Source organism: Nelumbo lutea, chromosome 2, assembly GCF_056320005.1.
Source record: "Nelumbo lutea isolate HS-2025 chromosome 2, American lotus-T2T, whole genome shotgun sequence".
NCBI lineage: Eukaryota > Viridiplantae > Streptophyta > Magnoliopsida > Proteales > Nelumbonaceae > Nelumbo > Nelumbo lutea.
The window spans coordinates 45,742,929-45,759,601 of NC_142685.1; the positions used below are offsets into that span (position 1 = coordinate 45,742,929).

Sequence of the window (16,673 nt, forward strand, 5' to 3'; positions counted from 1 at the left end):
ACGCGACCTAGCGCGACCTGGTACGGCCTGGTGCGGCCTGCGCGCGACTTGGTGCGGCCTGGCACAGCCTGTGCGACCTGTCTGGATCAGCCTGGCACATGATCTGACCTGGCCGACCTAGCCGCCCATAAGACGCCCATCGATGAACCACAACGGCTTACCCTGCGAGCTTGATAGCTCACTAAGGAGCTCGGTAGCTCACCAAAGAGCTCGCCAAGGTGCTAGGCAGCTCTCCAAGGAGCTCGCCACCAAGGAGCCAGGCAGCTCGGCAAAGCTCGCCACAAGCAGCTCGGCATAGCTCCCCCGGGTAGCTCGCCACTTGTAGGGTAGCTCGGTACAGAAGAGTAGTTTGGCGTATCGCAGGAAGATCTCCTGCCTGGCAACCTGGTCCAGACACTGACCCGCCGATTGACACAGGCGCCGACCTAACAACCTAGCCTAGACACCGACCCGCCGACCTGACAACCTGGCCCAGACACCGACCCGCTGGCTGACACAAGCGCCAACCTGACAACCTGGCCCAGACACCGACCCGCCGACTGACACAGGCGCCGACCTGACAACCTGGCCCAGGCGCCGACCTGGCCGCCTGACACAAGCGCCAGCCTGACAACCTCAAGGAGTTCACCACCGTACCCCGGTTCTGACGGGATATGACAACTCTTACCGTTTGAAGGCTTTTCACCCACCTAACCCGCGAGGACACCACTATATAAGGACTCCGACCCCCAAAGCCAAGAGGGGGGGGAAGGATGGTAACCCATGCTCTCTAGCTCTCTCATTTCTCTCCAAGCTCTCTGTAATCAAAATGCTAACTTAGGCATCGAAGAGTCCCCGCCTGGAAAATACCCCCAAGTCCTCTGATTCAGTTCTCACAGGTCCCTCATCTCCCGCCACTTACAAAGGAGAGGAAATCACCTCATGCAGAGGGCAGTCAGGTTGCGCTGCACCAGGGAGCTCCACCATCCTCTGAGTTGCAGACCACCTAGGAGCAGGTCAAATGACGAGTCCACCAGGAAGTTCTCCCCCAAGCAATTCGCCACCAAGCAATTCTCCCCCAGGCAGTTCGCCACTAGGTAGTTTTCCACTAGGGAGTTCACCACTAGGGAGTTCGCCACCAGGCAGTTCACCACCAGGGAGTTCACCACCAGGCAGTTTGCCACCAGGCAGTTCTCCCCGAGGGAGTTCGCCACCAAGTAGCTCTCCACTAGGGAGCTCGCCACCAAGCAGTTCTCCACCAAGTAGTTCTCCACCAGGGAATTCGCCACCAAGTAGCTCATCACCAAGGCACGTCACCACCGGGTCAAATAACGAGGTACTTAGCCAAAAAAAATTATACATAACAAAAAATTGGTACGTGACCAGAAACGGTTACATCAATTGGTGTCGTCTATGGGAACACGCTACAAGAAGCTAAGTTCTCATCCTACAAAAGATAAGTACTCATCTTACCAAAGCTAAGTCCTCACTTTTTTGAAATTGAAGCTATCGCTTTATAGTTTACATTTTTTATGAACTCAAAGATTATGCAGGGAGCTAACAAACTAAGTAGCTCTACCAACCTTACTTTCAATTCAGATAATGCCTCATCAGTCCTCTCTGCAAGGTCCCCCCTACAAAAATGAGCTCCTCATGGCTTCCGCGGGAGTTGGCGGCCAACAAACTACATAAGCGCCCTTATCGGTCGAGTCTTCCAAGGCTCCCGTGTGAGCTGGCGACCTAAAGTTAGTAGTGCTGCCCCCAAAGGTCGAGCTCCTAGTAGCTTCTTGTAGGAGTGGGTGGCGAGCATTACGAAGCTGATGTAGCACAATCATAGTTCGTCACCTCACAGGCAAAGCCTACGGGCCACATTACTGCTTAAGACCCGGTCGCCTCTCCGGCATGGGCAAAGTCAAAAAAGAGTAGACTATGAGTCACTCCCAAAGCCTACGGGCCACATTACTGCTTAAGACCCGGTTGCCTCTCTGGCACGAGCAAAAGTCAAAGAATAGTAGACTACAAGTCACTCCCAAAGCCTACGAGCCACACTATTGCTAAATATTCAGTCACTTCCTCAGCATGAGCAAAATCAACAAAAGTGAACTATAAGTTGCCCCATAGACTAAGGGCTACACTACTGAACTGGGGTAGACCCCCTCGCCCTTCTCACAGCTCGCCACATACAAGCAGCTCCCAAAGCCTAAAGAATTGGATCAACACTTACTAGCTTGTCGACTTACGGGCCAAAAGAAATCTACTCCCTTCGTTGAGTTACTCTCAGCTCGGGAGTGGGGGGCAAATGATGTGGACAGATTTGGCCCTCCAGTGAAATTGCGACATGTGGCACCTCGTGTCAACTAGGCAAACACCCAAGCAACAACTTACCAATTTGGACACCTGGGCACCGGTCTGGCCTGGCCTGGCGCGACCTGCACGCAGCCTGCACGCGGCCTGGCGAGACCTGCATGGCCTGCGCGCGACCTGGCGTGGCCTGGTGTGGCCTGTGCGACCTGGCCGGATTAGCCTGGCACATGATCCAACCTGACCGACCTAGTCGCCCATAAGACGCCCACCGATGAACCACAACGGCTTACCCCGCGAGCTCGATAGCTCACCAAAGAGCTTGCCAAGGAGCTAGGCAGCTCTCCAAGGAGCTTGCCACCAAGGAGCCAAGCAGCTCGGCAAAGCTCGCCACAAGCAGCTCGACATATACCAAGGAGCTCGGCATAGCTCCCCCGGGCAGCTCGCCACTTGTAGGGTAGCTCGACACAGAAGAGTAGTTAGGCGTATCGTAGGAAGATCTCCTGCCTGGCAACCTGGCCCAAACACCGACCCGCCGACTGACACAGGCACCGACCTGACAACCTAGCCCAGACACTGACCCGTCGACTAACACAAGCGCCGACCTGACAACCTGGCCCAAACACCGACCCGCCAACTGACACAGGCACCGACCTGACAACCTGGCCCAGGCGCCGACCTGGCCGCCTGATACAAGCGCCAGCCTGACAACCTCGAGGAGTTCACTACCATACCCCGGTTCTGTGACGGGATATGACGAGTCTTACCGTTTGAAGGCTTTCACCCACCTAACTCGCGAGGACACCACTATATAAGGACTTCGACCCCCAAAGCCAAGAGGGTGGAAAAAAAAAGGATGGTAACCCCTGCTCTTTAGTTCTCTCATTTCTCTCCAAGCTCTCTGTAATCAGAATGCTAACTTAGGCATCGGAGAGTCCCCGCCAGGAAAATACCCCTGGGTCCTCTTATTCAGTTCTTGCAGGTCCCTCAGCTCCCGCCGCCTACAAAGGAGAGGAAATCACCTCATGTAGAGGGCAGTCGGGTTGCGCTGCACCAGGGTGCTCCACCATCCTCTGAGTTGTAGGCCGCCTAGGAGCAGGTCAAATGACGAGTCCACCAGGCAGTTCGCCACCAAGCAGTTCGTCACCAGGGAGTTCACCACCAGGCAGTTCGCCACCAAGTAGCTCTCCACCAGGGAGCTCGCCACCAAGCAGTTCGCCACCAGGCAGTTCTCCCTCAAGGAGTTCGCCACCAAGTAGCTCTCCACCAGGGAGCTCGCCACCAGGCAGTTCGCTACCAGGGAGCTCGCCACAAAGCAGTTCACCACCAGGGAGCTCGCCACCAGGCAGTTCTCCACCAGGTAGTTCTTCACTAGGGAATTCACCACTAAGTAGCTCATCACCAAGGCATGTCACCACCGGGTCAAATAACGATGTACTTAGCCAAAAAAAATCTATATATCACAAAAAATTGATACGTGACCAAAAACGGTTACATCAATTCTTGAATCCATTTAATTTGGGAAGAGTAGTGAAGGGGCAAAGTGTTAAAATGAAACAATTGAACTTGGTGATGTGAACCAAATACAAACCAAAGCTTGGTAAAAGTTGGATCAGACTAAGCCAAAGGTATGCTCATGATCTAGATGATGAGACAGCACAAGATTGGCAAAACCCGACTTCGTGAACAGGTCAACTATTCTATTCGTTCAATTTTTTACTAGTTTAATAATGTTTAGCTGCGCTGCGATCGAATAGTTGAAAAATATTAATGGTTACACGTGAATGAGAGAGAAGTAGCTAGGCCGGCATATAGACAGTGAGACAGACCTCTCGAAGTTGAACGGTTGAAGATGGCATTAAACTTTCTCTTCATTTCTTCTCCCACCAACTATTAATCATGCTTCTGATTTCTAAATTCTAATCTAACCGCGTCTGCAGCACGTTAATTAATAGCAATTTTTTTGTTTTTTGGTTATTGGGTGGTCAACTCTTGGTGGTTGAGTACAGGAGAACTCAGTGTGGGAGCCGGGGTGGAGGTCATCGTGATGAGTGATGACAATCGACCGGTTAGATAATCTCAGTTGCAATTTGCTTGTGGCACATTAATCTCTAATATTTTTAATTCTTGATTGATGCATGTTTTTCGCCACCTCCAAATGTGGATTTAGCTGACGCCTGAATTGTTCAAAAAAGATAATATGCACGGTGCGGTCTGTCGTATGTGGAATTACATTATTTTAACTAAACTAAGGTAGTTGTGAGTTGTGACCATAACCATATGTTTGAGAGAAGCCTGTAACTTTAAGCTTTGGATTATGGGCTTCTTTTTTTATAGAGGAGAGGCTTTTATCAGATTGGCCCAATAAACCTCTCTTGCATCTACATATACCCATTAGATATATCAAGCTGAAACTGAATCTCTTGAATTCTTATTTGTTAACCTAAGAAATTTTTCTTAGTGTTGCAACTTGGAAGGCATTGATTGGTAGCCAATGACGGTAAATCATCAGGCATTCTGATTTCTGACTTCTGAGCAAGAATAAAACATTCGAGGAAGTCCCCCAATAGGCAATAGTTTGTGAACATTTTGCACAAGTCAAATATCAAAAGTCAGCTAATGACGTGTGCACTGATATTAGTGATTACAGTGGAATTACCATGAAGGTTTTCGTAACTTCAATTTACCCATTCATTCATTCAATGGCAAAATATGGGCTTAAGTGTGGAGTCTTTTACTTGAAAATCCATAAAATCTCATTTTAATTATTAAGTCATACATATTGTTAATCTAAAGGGAAATGGTAGAAATGAAATCCAGGTATCCAATTCCATTTCTACCCTCTCAATTTTTGCCATGGCATTAAAAAGAAAAAAAAAGCACATGATATGATGATAACTTTTTTTTTCATTTTAATTATTAAGTCATGCATATTGTTAATTTAAATGAAAATGGTAGAAATGAAATCCAGGTATCCAATTCCATTTCTACCCTTTCAATTTCTGCCATGGCATTAAAAAGAAAAAAAAAGCACATGATATTATGATAATCTTTTTTTTTTCGCCAAACCAGAAAAACTTCGTTAAGCATCAGGAGGAATACAGAAAGAATTCGCATCTACGTATTGGTCTACTACTATATTATATTATATTTACATGCATCATAAGCTAATTTGAGCATAAGAGTTCTGCTCCCTTGGAATATAAACGAAGGAAATTGCTTTAAAAAACAACTTCGGCACATTTATCTCCTCCTGTATATGTTTGACGGACCATTCCACCTCCTGGCCCTCAGATATATTATCTACCATGGTTTTTAAAATTGAATTGGGCTAGACGATCGGACCGAAAAAACCGGGAATCATTGATTTTATTTTTCTCCAAAACCGTTAATTTTAGTCAATAAATCGTTGACTTGGCTGGTTAATCGTTTGAACAATTTTAATCATTTTTTAATTTTTTAAATTTTTTTATTTTTATCAGAGCGGACCAGCCATTCGAACTGATAACCAAACCCCTGACCGGTTTAATTACCAGGTCGGTTTAAAAAACCATGCTATCTACTACACCTTTCGTGTCAGATAATATTGTGATAGATGATATATTTAGCTCCTTTGCTTTCTTCATCCCATTGAGGACAGCTCACCATTCCGCTTGCCAACTTCCAGCTGCACGAACTCTTCTTATTCTCATGAGTAAACAAAACCAGGCCTGTTGCCGCACAAAGAGACTCAGAAATAGATGATAAAGACATTGCAAAAATAGGAAATCTCACTACTCAACAGATAAAGACATCAAGATTGACTCAGCCAATCAAAAATGATTATTGGGTCACCGTTAAGGCCCGTCAAGATTGACTCAACTGAAATATGCTTCGCCGGAAAATCGATTTATCAGCTCAATCAAAGCCTATTCTGGCATTTCAGGTTTTTTACCGGGCATAGTTTCTAGACTTTTTGTGTGGTCCCACCTTACAAAGCAACCGCTGAGTTAAAACCCTCCCGAACGAACACTTATTTTTATTCAGCTCCCCCCCCAAACGGGCACTGGCATCTAAATAGATCTAGTCTAGATAGAAAAATTGGATTTTGGAATTTCAATTCTTAGCTTAACATTATGTGTAGGCTTTTTGCATAGTTCTCACGTAAACTCAGTTTGAAGTAGTGCAGATATAAATTTGTAGAGTACAAAATCTTATATTTTGTATTATTTTTTATGTAGTTATATTGTACATAATTGTATTTATATTACTTTCAAACTGAGCCTTAGAAGAATACAAATACAAATATATAGAGTATAAAATCTTATATTTTTGTATTATTTTGTATGCATTTATGTTGTATATATTTGTATTTGTACTCTTAAACTGAGCTTTATGGAAGGAGTATAAATGAAAATATATAGAATGTAAACCTTAAATTTTTATATTATTTTGTATATATTTGTATTTATACTCTTTCCAAACTGAGCCTTAATTACAAAGCCAAAAGCCACCACACGCATGATACTTTCGAAGACTATGCAATGCCAAAATAAATATTTGAGAGAAACGGCCTAAAGTATTTAAAAACCATGGAGGTATTCATCAATGTGTATAATCTAAAACTTATTTTTCAAAACAAACATAAAAAAAATGCCACATCAGTAAAAGCCATAAGGCTGTCAATCACACACAAATGGGTAGACCTTAAAGGTGCCAAATGTCTAGGGGTGCAAATGGATCATGATGATCCGATCCTATTTGGTGGAGTTCAAATCCCCCTGGTCGAATCTTCAGAGAAATCAGATCGGGTTTGGATCCCTCCCCCCTTCATCCAATCCCATGTGTTATATTTTTATAAATATATATATATATTATTTATTATTTATATTGTATTTTATAAATTTGTTATATTATTTATTTTTTATAAAAGCATGTATATATGATGAAATAATTAAAAAATATTTGTATTTTTTGTTTTTTTATTTAAATTGGTATATCTATTTTTTCTTTTTAATAATTTATTATTTTTTAAAGAAAACAAGTTAGATCAAATCAAATCCAAAGATTCGATAATATTCAAATTTAAATCAAGTCCTATCAAATCTAATCAAATTTTTAAATAGGACCGATTCTAACATAAACAATATCAAATAAAAATCGAATATATCCTGATTCAAATCCGACCTAATCCGTTTACATTCTTACAAATGTCCCTAAAATACTTGTATGCGCATTGATCTCCTTTTGGTACATAGGTACCCTGTAGGCATCTTAATTTGTAAGACATATCTCATTGATATTTGGAATGCCCGATGTAATAAATTCAAGGGTCCCACGGTCATGGCCATGAGAGACCATCCTCATTGGCTCATCACCTCATGATTTAGCAACCTCAAATCGGATGAGAATCTTCTCTGGGTTTTATTTATTTACTTTGGTTTAAGAAAAAAGACTAGGCTAAGGCTACCTCATAGAAAGCAGATAAAGAATAGATGGCCCAGTTTGCAGTTTACAGGGTTTAAAATCCCGGGCGGACATAGAAGAGATATCCCATGGATCATCACTGGGAGCAGCCAGGGCCCATTTAGCAATTACATAAATTGATTGAAAAGACCATTGGATAAGTTAATACCACGGTCAGGACTTAAGAGATTCCGAGTTTTAAACTTTAAACTCTCCGTCAGGTTTCCAATTTTATACGAAGTAAGCATGTAGCATGAGATGGATGGTATTCTCAATTTTGAGGTGTAAATCGGGACGTGCCGTCGGTGGCCTGGCATGAATTTAGACTGGCCCAATATGGTCTGACACGATGGTTTGTGGGCTATGTCAGGCCCAATATGATCATGCAGGCTATGTTGGACCTAGGGTTTTAGTTTCATGGACCGACATGACACATATTATATATAGTATATAATATATTAATAAAATAAATATTTTTTTTTAATTTTATTATACTAATTTGTTTAATTATTGTATATATAAGTAATTGCATACACAAAATTCATATAAAATTAAAATTTTAAATTTTTTGTCAATTTTTTTTAAACAAATAGCTTTGACCTGATGCACAGTCCGACCTGGCCCAAGACACGGCCCATGGGCTAGACATGACACACTTTACACCTCTACGCAGACCTGGCATAAATCTAATGATATACTAATGTTCCTTTTTATCAAGTTTTGGCTTTTGAGTCGACTCAAAATGATATAATTGTATTTGGGTTTATAATTGGAGTGCAGATATCCTAGTGCTCACTGCACCTTGCTATTTAGTTGAATGAAATAGATACAATGTTAAAAATAAATGTTGAAACTTAAAACTAACGTTTATGGGTCCCTCTATGATTATTTCTAACCTAGGGGATGTTTGGAACCGTGGCTGTTTCTCAAAAAAACGGTGTCACATTGGATCTGCATAGGCGTTTCAACAAAATGCCCATATATTTCATTGTTTGGTTCAGGCATTTATTCAAAAATCGGGTATGCCTTGTAAATTCAGACCCCACCGATGCATGAAATATTAAATTTGGTGTTTCATGCATCGATGAACCGTTTCTCCCAACAGTTGACTGATTGGCGATTACATGTATCCTATGCGGTGCTTATCAGTCAGTATATACATGAAAAACGGTGATGAAAATCACCTTACCAAACAGCATAGTATTGTTCACTGCCTACGTGGCAAAAACACTCCCAACAAAATTAAAGCATTTTTTTTTTTTGTAAAAAACAGGTCTTGAAAGCATAGACATTTTTTCTTGAAAATCGATCCCAATAAACACCCACACTTCCAAGTTTGTCATCAAGTTTAACACAGTGATTTGCTTCACATTTTTTCATTTTGTAATAGTCAAATATGTACAAAATAAATAAATAAATGTCCCTAGTATGGTGGGGGGGTTCAGACTGGAATCCGAATAGGAATTAAAATCAACTTGAATGAAATTTCATTCTCAAGAGAGAAAGAGAGAGAGTGAGAGAATGGCCATTCAGTCAAATGAGAAATGCCAATAAAATATTGATTCCATCCAATCAAACAGTTGAAATCAAAATGACCCATTCTCATTCCGATTCCATACTCCTGTTTCTACAAATCAAACGAAATCTTAATCCAATTAAAATTTATAAAAGAAAATTATCGAAAGCAGATGCAACCGTAACGAGACTAAGAGCCTATCTTATAAACAACATAGCTCTATTATGATGTCTAATCATAATTTTATATGATATCAAACAACATATAGGTCATGCACTATAGGAATTTATTATTTTGTACCATAATAAGTCTTCTAGATGGTAGGTGACAAATTTTCAGCATCCAATGAAAAATATTTTATTTTCCATTGGAATTTTATTCGAACAATCCTATATGGGGAGGGGATATTTTTCCCAAGAAAATTTTGAGTATTGAATTCTTAGACCTTAGATCTATACACTTGGAAGAGGATTAGATTAGCACCCAACCTTCAGTTGGTCCATGGAAATTACATCAGACGGTCAAAACTTTACGAAATCATCACGTCGAGCTTTTTTTGAAAGGGAAAGGCTATAAGCGACAATTAACCAAAGAGATTTGACATTTTGTGTGTCAATACTCAATAAACTCGATACTCAATTTTTATTGGCAGTTGCACTTCCAGAGTCCACACTGCGACTGCGAGTGAATAGTATACCCTCCTCCTAGTGGGGTTGTCTTAGTAATTTTACTTGAAATCCGACCACTACGCACTTACGCAGATTCCAACGTTCCGTTCTCCTGTTCTCCACTTGTGCTGGCCACCGACGAGGTGGAGGAGAAGCTGCAGCTCATAGATTTAACTTTACAATAATACCCTCAAGGATACGAAGAATTTAATGGTCATCGTAGCGAATATTTTGTCACTTTCGTTCTGCTGCTGCTTCCCATCGATGTCGGAGATTCCAACTTTCCAAGCATCCTTGGCCCTGGCTCTAGGGTTTAGTATTATAATCCACATTAATTAGCTTCTAATTAAAATAGTTTTACCAACATGAGAAATTCCGGACGAAATGAACTGACGAAAAAGAGAAAATCTAAGAAAAGATCACATCCATGCAGCCAAACGTTCAGTTGACCCACTGCAAATGAACAAATAAAATACAATTTAACGGGCACTAGAAATTAGAAAAGGCCTCATTTTTTTACCTCCTCTGCTTCTCTGCTTCAGATCGTCTCCTCTATCTTCTCTTCTACACACCAAAAACCCTAAAAACCTCTGGATCCTGTCGGAAAACATATTCCACTTATAATCTCTCGGAAAGAGTCCTAATGCGTCGCGCATTTCAGACTGTGCTACAGGGTATCGGGCGTTGGAGTTCTGTAGCGGTTTCCCGATCTGTTTCCGCTGATCAAGTGTGATTTTAAGGTGTACGAGAGAGAGAGAGAGAGAGAGAGAGAGAGAGAGGACAGGTGAAAGAAGAGGTAAGAGATGTATAAGAACCAGCTGCAGGAGCTGGCGCAAAGAAGTTGCTTTAACCTTCCGTCGTATACGTGTATTAGAGAAGGTCCCGATCATGCGCCTAGATTCAAGGCTACTGTTAATTTTAATGGGGAGACGTTTGAAAGCCCTAACCATTGCACGACGTTGAGGCAGGCGGAGCATTCAGCAGCAGAAGTTGCGCTTAATTCGCTTTCGAGCAGGGGGCCGTCGCATTCGCTAGCCGCAAGGATCCTGGTAAGTTTCGTTGTTTGTCGTTACTGGTTAGGGTTTCGTTGCAGCTCTATTAGGTGTCTGTTTATTTGTTAATCGTTCTATCTCATGTTCGATTGGCTTCCCCATTTGCTTCTTTTTCATCTTCCGCCATGGATATAGATTGAATAGGAAAAGGGAGAAAGAAATAATTTTTTTTCTTAAAAAAAAAATATATATATATATATATATATTTATTTATGTGCTCCGTCGAAGCATAAGAGAGACTATCGAGGTTTCCTCCATCCCACCCGACTATAGAGGCCCTCTTCGCCGGCTTTTCGAGCGATGATCAGCTAACATGAGCACCCAGGCAAACAGGAACTTAGCTCTGTCTCAAGTAATTTACCTAGCTTTCTCTTTTATGGCGTCTTGTTAACAGTTTATGTGCCCCATATGTGCGATTGGGAGATTTCCACTCTCTGTGTGGTTGGGTTGATCAGCAGTCACTCCCGACTCTCTCTCTCTCTCTCTCTCTCTCTCGACTCGAGAGAGTCGCCGAGTTTTCACCCCGGCTGCGTTGATCATCGATCGGCAAATGTGCGCCTTCTAGGTATGAATGCTTGTGGGACGCACTACCTCTCAGTGCGGTTAGGTTGACTACTTTTCTAAAGCTTTCACCGAATTTTTCCGGTGCCGACGTGCCGTTTGCTGGCGGGACCGGAACAGGATTCGATCGACTGACCCAGTATGAAATGACAAATTTGACCCTATTTAGTTTTTGGGTATGGTTAGAAAGCAGTGGGAATGTGGGATTTGGTGACTGACGAAAATGCGTCTTTACCTAAAAGGAAATAACGAAGTTTGCCTTTAGCAAAAGAGATACAGTAAATAGTGAAAATTTGGGAGGTTTCTGAGTTTGCAATATAAGCTCACTTAATGTTCGCTGTCTTTCACGCTGCCAAGTGCCAAAGGCTGTGGCCTGCTACTGCTACCGTACTTAATTCGAAAATGGCATGGGCGTTTTCGTCTTTTGGTGGTATTTTTTCTTCTTGATCTAGAAAAATCCAGGCCCTTGCTTCTGGTCTCTGGGTGCGATTAGTCTATCTGATCTTTCACTTTGAGTGTAAAGTCCTGAGTAGATAATCCTAGACTTTTCTCTCTATTAATAGTAGCATAGCACCAAGTGTCTGATTTCTCAAACCAACATCATCCGAATCCTATTTTTTTTTTTAATAAATCATTTTCTCTCATTAGAGTTAGAGTAGATGTTATAATGAAGCTAAATGCAATTATGCAAATGCCTATAACAGTCTTTTAATATCTTTTAGGTGGAAGTGGGCCCTATTACTACTAGTAGGTTTTCTTTTTCTAGGCTTTCTAGCACTAAGATTAAATCTTTATTAATTTTAATTTGTCCAAGAGACTGTAGTGGGGGAAGCTGTATTTTTCCTAATAACACAGGGTTTGGTCCTTATGGCCCCACCAGGAATTGTCTTAGCCGCCCAAATGACGGATCATCTTAGTCCTGTTAATCTTGCAACCGTGAGCGGTGAGCCCACCACTTAGATTGGCCTTGGCCAAAACCAAAACCCACGATTTCTACCCTTTTTTTATCTGATTATGACCCTTAGGAGTTAGGTCTACTTGGATCAGTTTCTTTTTCTTTTCTTTATTTGGATAGGCAATTCAATTGGTTCAATTTTATTCTTCTTTATCATGTTTGTTGACTATTGCCCTTCGTTAACCAGAAATGCTGAATTCTCCAGAAGTGGTCTTTACATCGGACATGGATATAATGGAGCTATTAATCAACCGAACGTGTCACTATGTGCCAAAGCTTTTAACTTTATATTCATCCCTGATCCCTCCACAAAATATCAAATGCGCATGGGTGTATCTATGGCTTAACTGTTATGCATCCTTTATTTTGGTAGAGCAACCCCACTTGTTTCAACTTTATATCGCCTGGGCAGTGCTATAGTTGTCAAGGTGACACCTACGCAACAAGGTGTGTTCATCGAGGGTTACCTTCCTTATTCGTCAAGCTATTTTGTACATGGTGTTATTACATATTTTTATATTCTTAATTTTTTTAATTATAATAATAAAAGATATTTATTATAATAAATTATTCAGTCAGTTTGTGAGTTAAAAATTAAAATACTACTTTCTTTTTTATTATTTTCTTGTTTGCCGGGGTTCAATCAAAATGTATGTCACTTTAATTCCTCAAAAACTTCTCAGTCTGAACTGATAAACAAGGAAGAACTCAAACTTTGTCCCTCTGTTTTCTGAAATTTCTTCTTTCTTCCATTCTTTTTCATGTATCTGTTGATTTTCTAGGAACTTACCCCATTGCTAGCCACACCTTGGCACCTTGAAAAATATGGGTAGTGCCACCTGTTACAAATCATCTATTAAGATGTTTCAGCCATTGTTATCTTGGTCCTTTGTTATTTTTCAGCCCGCAACTTTGCTGTTGACAGTTTGGGCAGCTCATTATCCAATACATTGGCAAGGATGGTTTCCAACCTAGGAATATAAACACATTTGCACCACTTTCTAAGGTGTGCATTTTGGAGTCAATGTTTTAATAGGTTTCTGAAGCTTAGACCTTGACGATGACACTTGCCTCAACCTTGAGGTGTGGCTGAAGTGAACATCTTGAGGCTTTAACTTCGAGGCTTACTCCTAAAAAGCATAATGCACAAATGCAACTCTTTAGAGTACTTTGTGTCAAGAAAATGTGTTTCATATATTACTTGACATACAGTTCTCATCATAAGAACTAGTTAATGGCCACTTTCTAAGATTTCTGGGTTTGTATTGGTTTTGATTTACATTAGGAGACTCCATTAGTATTATGACTTGTAAGAAAGCTCCTACTATTATCCCTTGCTTATATGATGAGTAGTTCATCCATATAAAAATTGTTCTTTGTTTCCATAAGCAATAAAAAACAGTCCTTTTTTTGGCTTAGTTCTATGCTTCTCTTAATCTAGATTTGATAATTAAGTTCTTTTAAGTCTTGTTAATAAAATAATGATGAAAACACCAGTAACTTTACAATTTTTTTTTTTTTGCTTCAAGTAAATTTACAATATGTTGTAGCATAGTGGTCGATATCTTAAATTTTCACATGGGAGACTTGTTTTCAAGTCTTGGTATGGGCACATGATTGTATCATTTTATGTTTTTTACCTATCAAAAAGAATATATATATATATATATATATATATATATATATATATATATATATATATATAATATCAGTAATCTATTATCAATTCTACTATGATAGCATAAAGACATATACCAGAGAAGAATATAGCCAATGAACCAGCACCATAAAAGTGGTAACCAATCAAGTGGGTTTTTATTTAAATTCACAGGGGGGGTTGATTGGTCAAAGCCCATCCGTCATCATAGTTCACAGCATGCAATGCACACACATTCATCAAAAGAATTGTTTTTTTTTTCAATTATCAAAAAAAAATAAATGCTTTTTTTGAATGAATATCAAAAAGAAATGTAAATGACAATTTTTTTTAAATGCACAGCAGAAAGATAAAATTACTTAAGTTAGATGTTTATTAAATATTGATTGCAATATGTAAACATTGAGCAGTTCTATTTAATTGTTATATTAATAATTGCTGCTTCTCATAACATATTTTCATTCATACTCTATTTTAACATTGAATTCTCAAGTTAACTGTGTAGTTAAGCGTGAAAATATCAGTTCTCACTTAACTTACCAATACAAGCATATAAAACTGTTGGACTAGTTGATATTAGATTATTAACTGAGCTCCTTAATGCACAGGATGAAACAGGTGTCTACAAGAACCTCTTACAGGAGATTGCACAAAGAGTTGGAGCAGCATTGCCATCATATACAACTTTCCGGTCAGGTCTTGGACATCAACCTGTCTTTACTGGTACAGTAGAGCTTGCTGGAATCAAATTCACAGGGGAACCAGCCAAAAACAAGAAGCAAGCTGAAAAGAATGCAGCCATGGCAGCATGGCTGTCACTGAAACAATGTAAGGCTCCATCTAAATTCTATAGATCATAACCATTTAGATAGAAGATTACCGAAGTGATTGCTATACACCCTTTCATGCAAGAATTATTTACTTTAAGCAATGGAGCCACTATCGTGTTCTTTCATAAAGAATAAATGCTTTGGCCAAAAGAATAACAGCCAACATAAATTCACAGTAAAAATGATGTATGCCAAAGTAATGTGAACTACTGCAGTTGACTTGTATCAAAAGAATTTCTTGCTTAGGAACGCATTTCATTAGCATATTGTCAAAACCATGGTGTATGTTATTTCTTTCCTTCTTGTTGAACCTCCCATATAAATGTCACAGCTTCATGCTTCAGAGTTCTAGAAATGACCTGCAGCTGCATCCTGCATTATTTAGTTTTTTTTTTTTCCTAGTTCTTCATTCTAAACAAATTAGATAATATAGTTTGGAAATGGGGTCCTGCCGCCAGCCCGTCAAATTTGCTTATTTCCTTCCAATTTCTTCATTATTTTTTGTTTGGTAGATTCTTTTATTAGATTTCCCTCTGACTTTACTACAGAAAATTTTACATTCTTGTAGCTAACGTTTTCATCGAACAGTGGCTCAGGAGGCTGCGAGCTCGTCATCAGAGTCGGAGAACAATGATGAACAGGAACAGATTACCATAGCACGGGCCCTACTGAATTACCGTCTGAAGGAAAAGATGGCAATGGGAAATTCACCTGATGCTCCATCCCCATTCCCGAAGAAATTCCCAATACAAAACCCAAGACCATCGAGTCCACAGCCACCCCCGGTTACGACATCAAAAATCCTCCCATTGATCCGGCCAAAATCAGCCCCACGAAGCAGACCTGCATCAACAGCAGTAACTGACTACAACCCAGCGTCACCTGAAAGCCGTGTAGTCCGTCCCCAGAAGTTCCCTGCAGCAGGAGCGGCACCTTACATCCCTGTCCGGCATTTCAGGTCACCATACCATGGCATTGCACCACCAGTGACAGTGAGGACTGTTGTTCCTGTTTTTTCCGCTCCATCGCTTCCACCACCAACTGCCACTTCCCCCAGGATCCCGCCAGTGATAGGACCACCGTCCATGCATGCCGCACCACCGGTTAGAATTAGACAAGCTGTCCCAGTGTTTGCTGCTGCTCCGGTTCGAGTGGAAGAACGACCAGTTTTCATGGTTCCAACCCCTCCAGCCCAACCATCAGTTAAGAAAGAGGAGAGTGTCACTGCGACAGGGAATGAACTGCAAGAAACTGTGGCAATAGAAAGCCTGAAGCAGCTCAAAATCTGATTTTGTTAGGAGAAGATTTGAATCCTCCCAAAAAAATATATATTTTTTCAATTTTGTGCTGTTCTTTTTGTTGATTCTATTTCCGTATTTTCCCATCATTACATCTTTCTTTCCCCATCTTCCTGGTGTTGCATACACATAAGCGATCTCTGTTTTCGTCTGGCATAGCGAGAGATGGAGCGGGACTGCGTCTCTGCGGGAGGGGTATTAAAACAACACAACGTCTTTCCGAGTCCGCTTGTAGATGGAGAGTACCTGAACTGAAATGCACCGAGGCCGCAGTATTCCTATGTGCCGACGTGCGTGAATTGCAATTGGGTTTATTACCAGGGAGTTCCGGATTTATTGACTTGTTTGTTCTTCTGAATTTCAATTGCGGTAGCCAAATGGACTGGCAGCCTGTGTTGATCGGCATCTGAC

General features: G+C 41.0%; 1 protein-coding gene across 1 annotated transcript; it reads left to right on the forward strand.

The window, feature by feature from the left end:
- Positions 1-10,257: 10,257 nt before the first annotated feature.
- LOC148870332 (double-stranded RNA-binding protein 2-like) lies at positions 10,258-16,369 on the forward strand. The gene is made up of 3 exons (XM_088973455.1): positions 10,258-10,958; positions 14,743-14,962; positions 15,553-16,369. The coding sequence occupies exons 1-3, from the start codon at positions 10,713-10,715 to the stop codon at positions 16,251-16,253; spliced, it is 1,167 nt and encodes a 388-aa protein (XP_088829581.1). The 5' UTR covers positions 10,258-10,712; the 3' UTR covers positions 16,254-16,369.
- The last annotated feature ends 304 nt before the right edge of the window (positions 16,370-16,673 follow it).

What these genes read in the sequence shown, in the direction of transcription:
- LOC148870332 (XM_088973455.1), top strand. Translation starts at nt 10,713, where the DNA reads ATGTATAAGAACCAGCTGCAGGAGCTGGCGCAAAGAAGTTGCTTTAAC. An exon ending in CGCTAGCCGCAAGGATCCTG is followed by an intron (nt 10,959 to 14,742) that starts GTAAGTTTCGTT and finishes CTTAATGCACAG; the next exon opens with GATGAAACAGGTGTCTACAA. An exon ending in ATGGCTGTCACTGAAACAAT is followed by an intron (nt 14,963 to 15,552) that starts GTAAGGCTCCAT and finishes TTCATCGAACAG; the next exon opens with TGGCTCAGGAGGCTGCGAGC.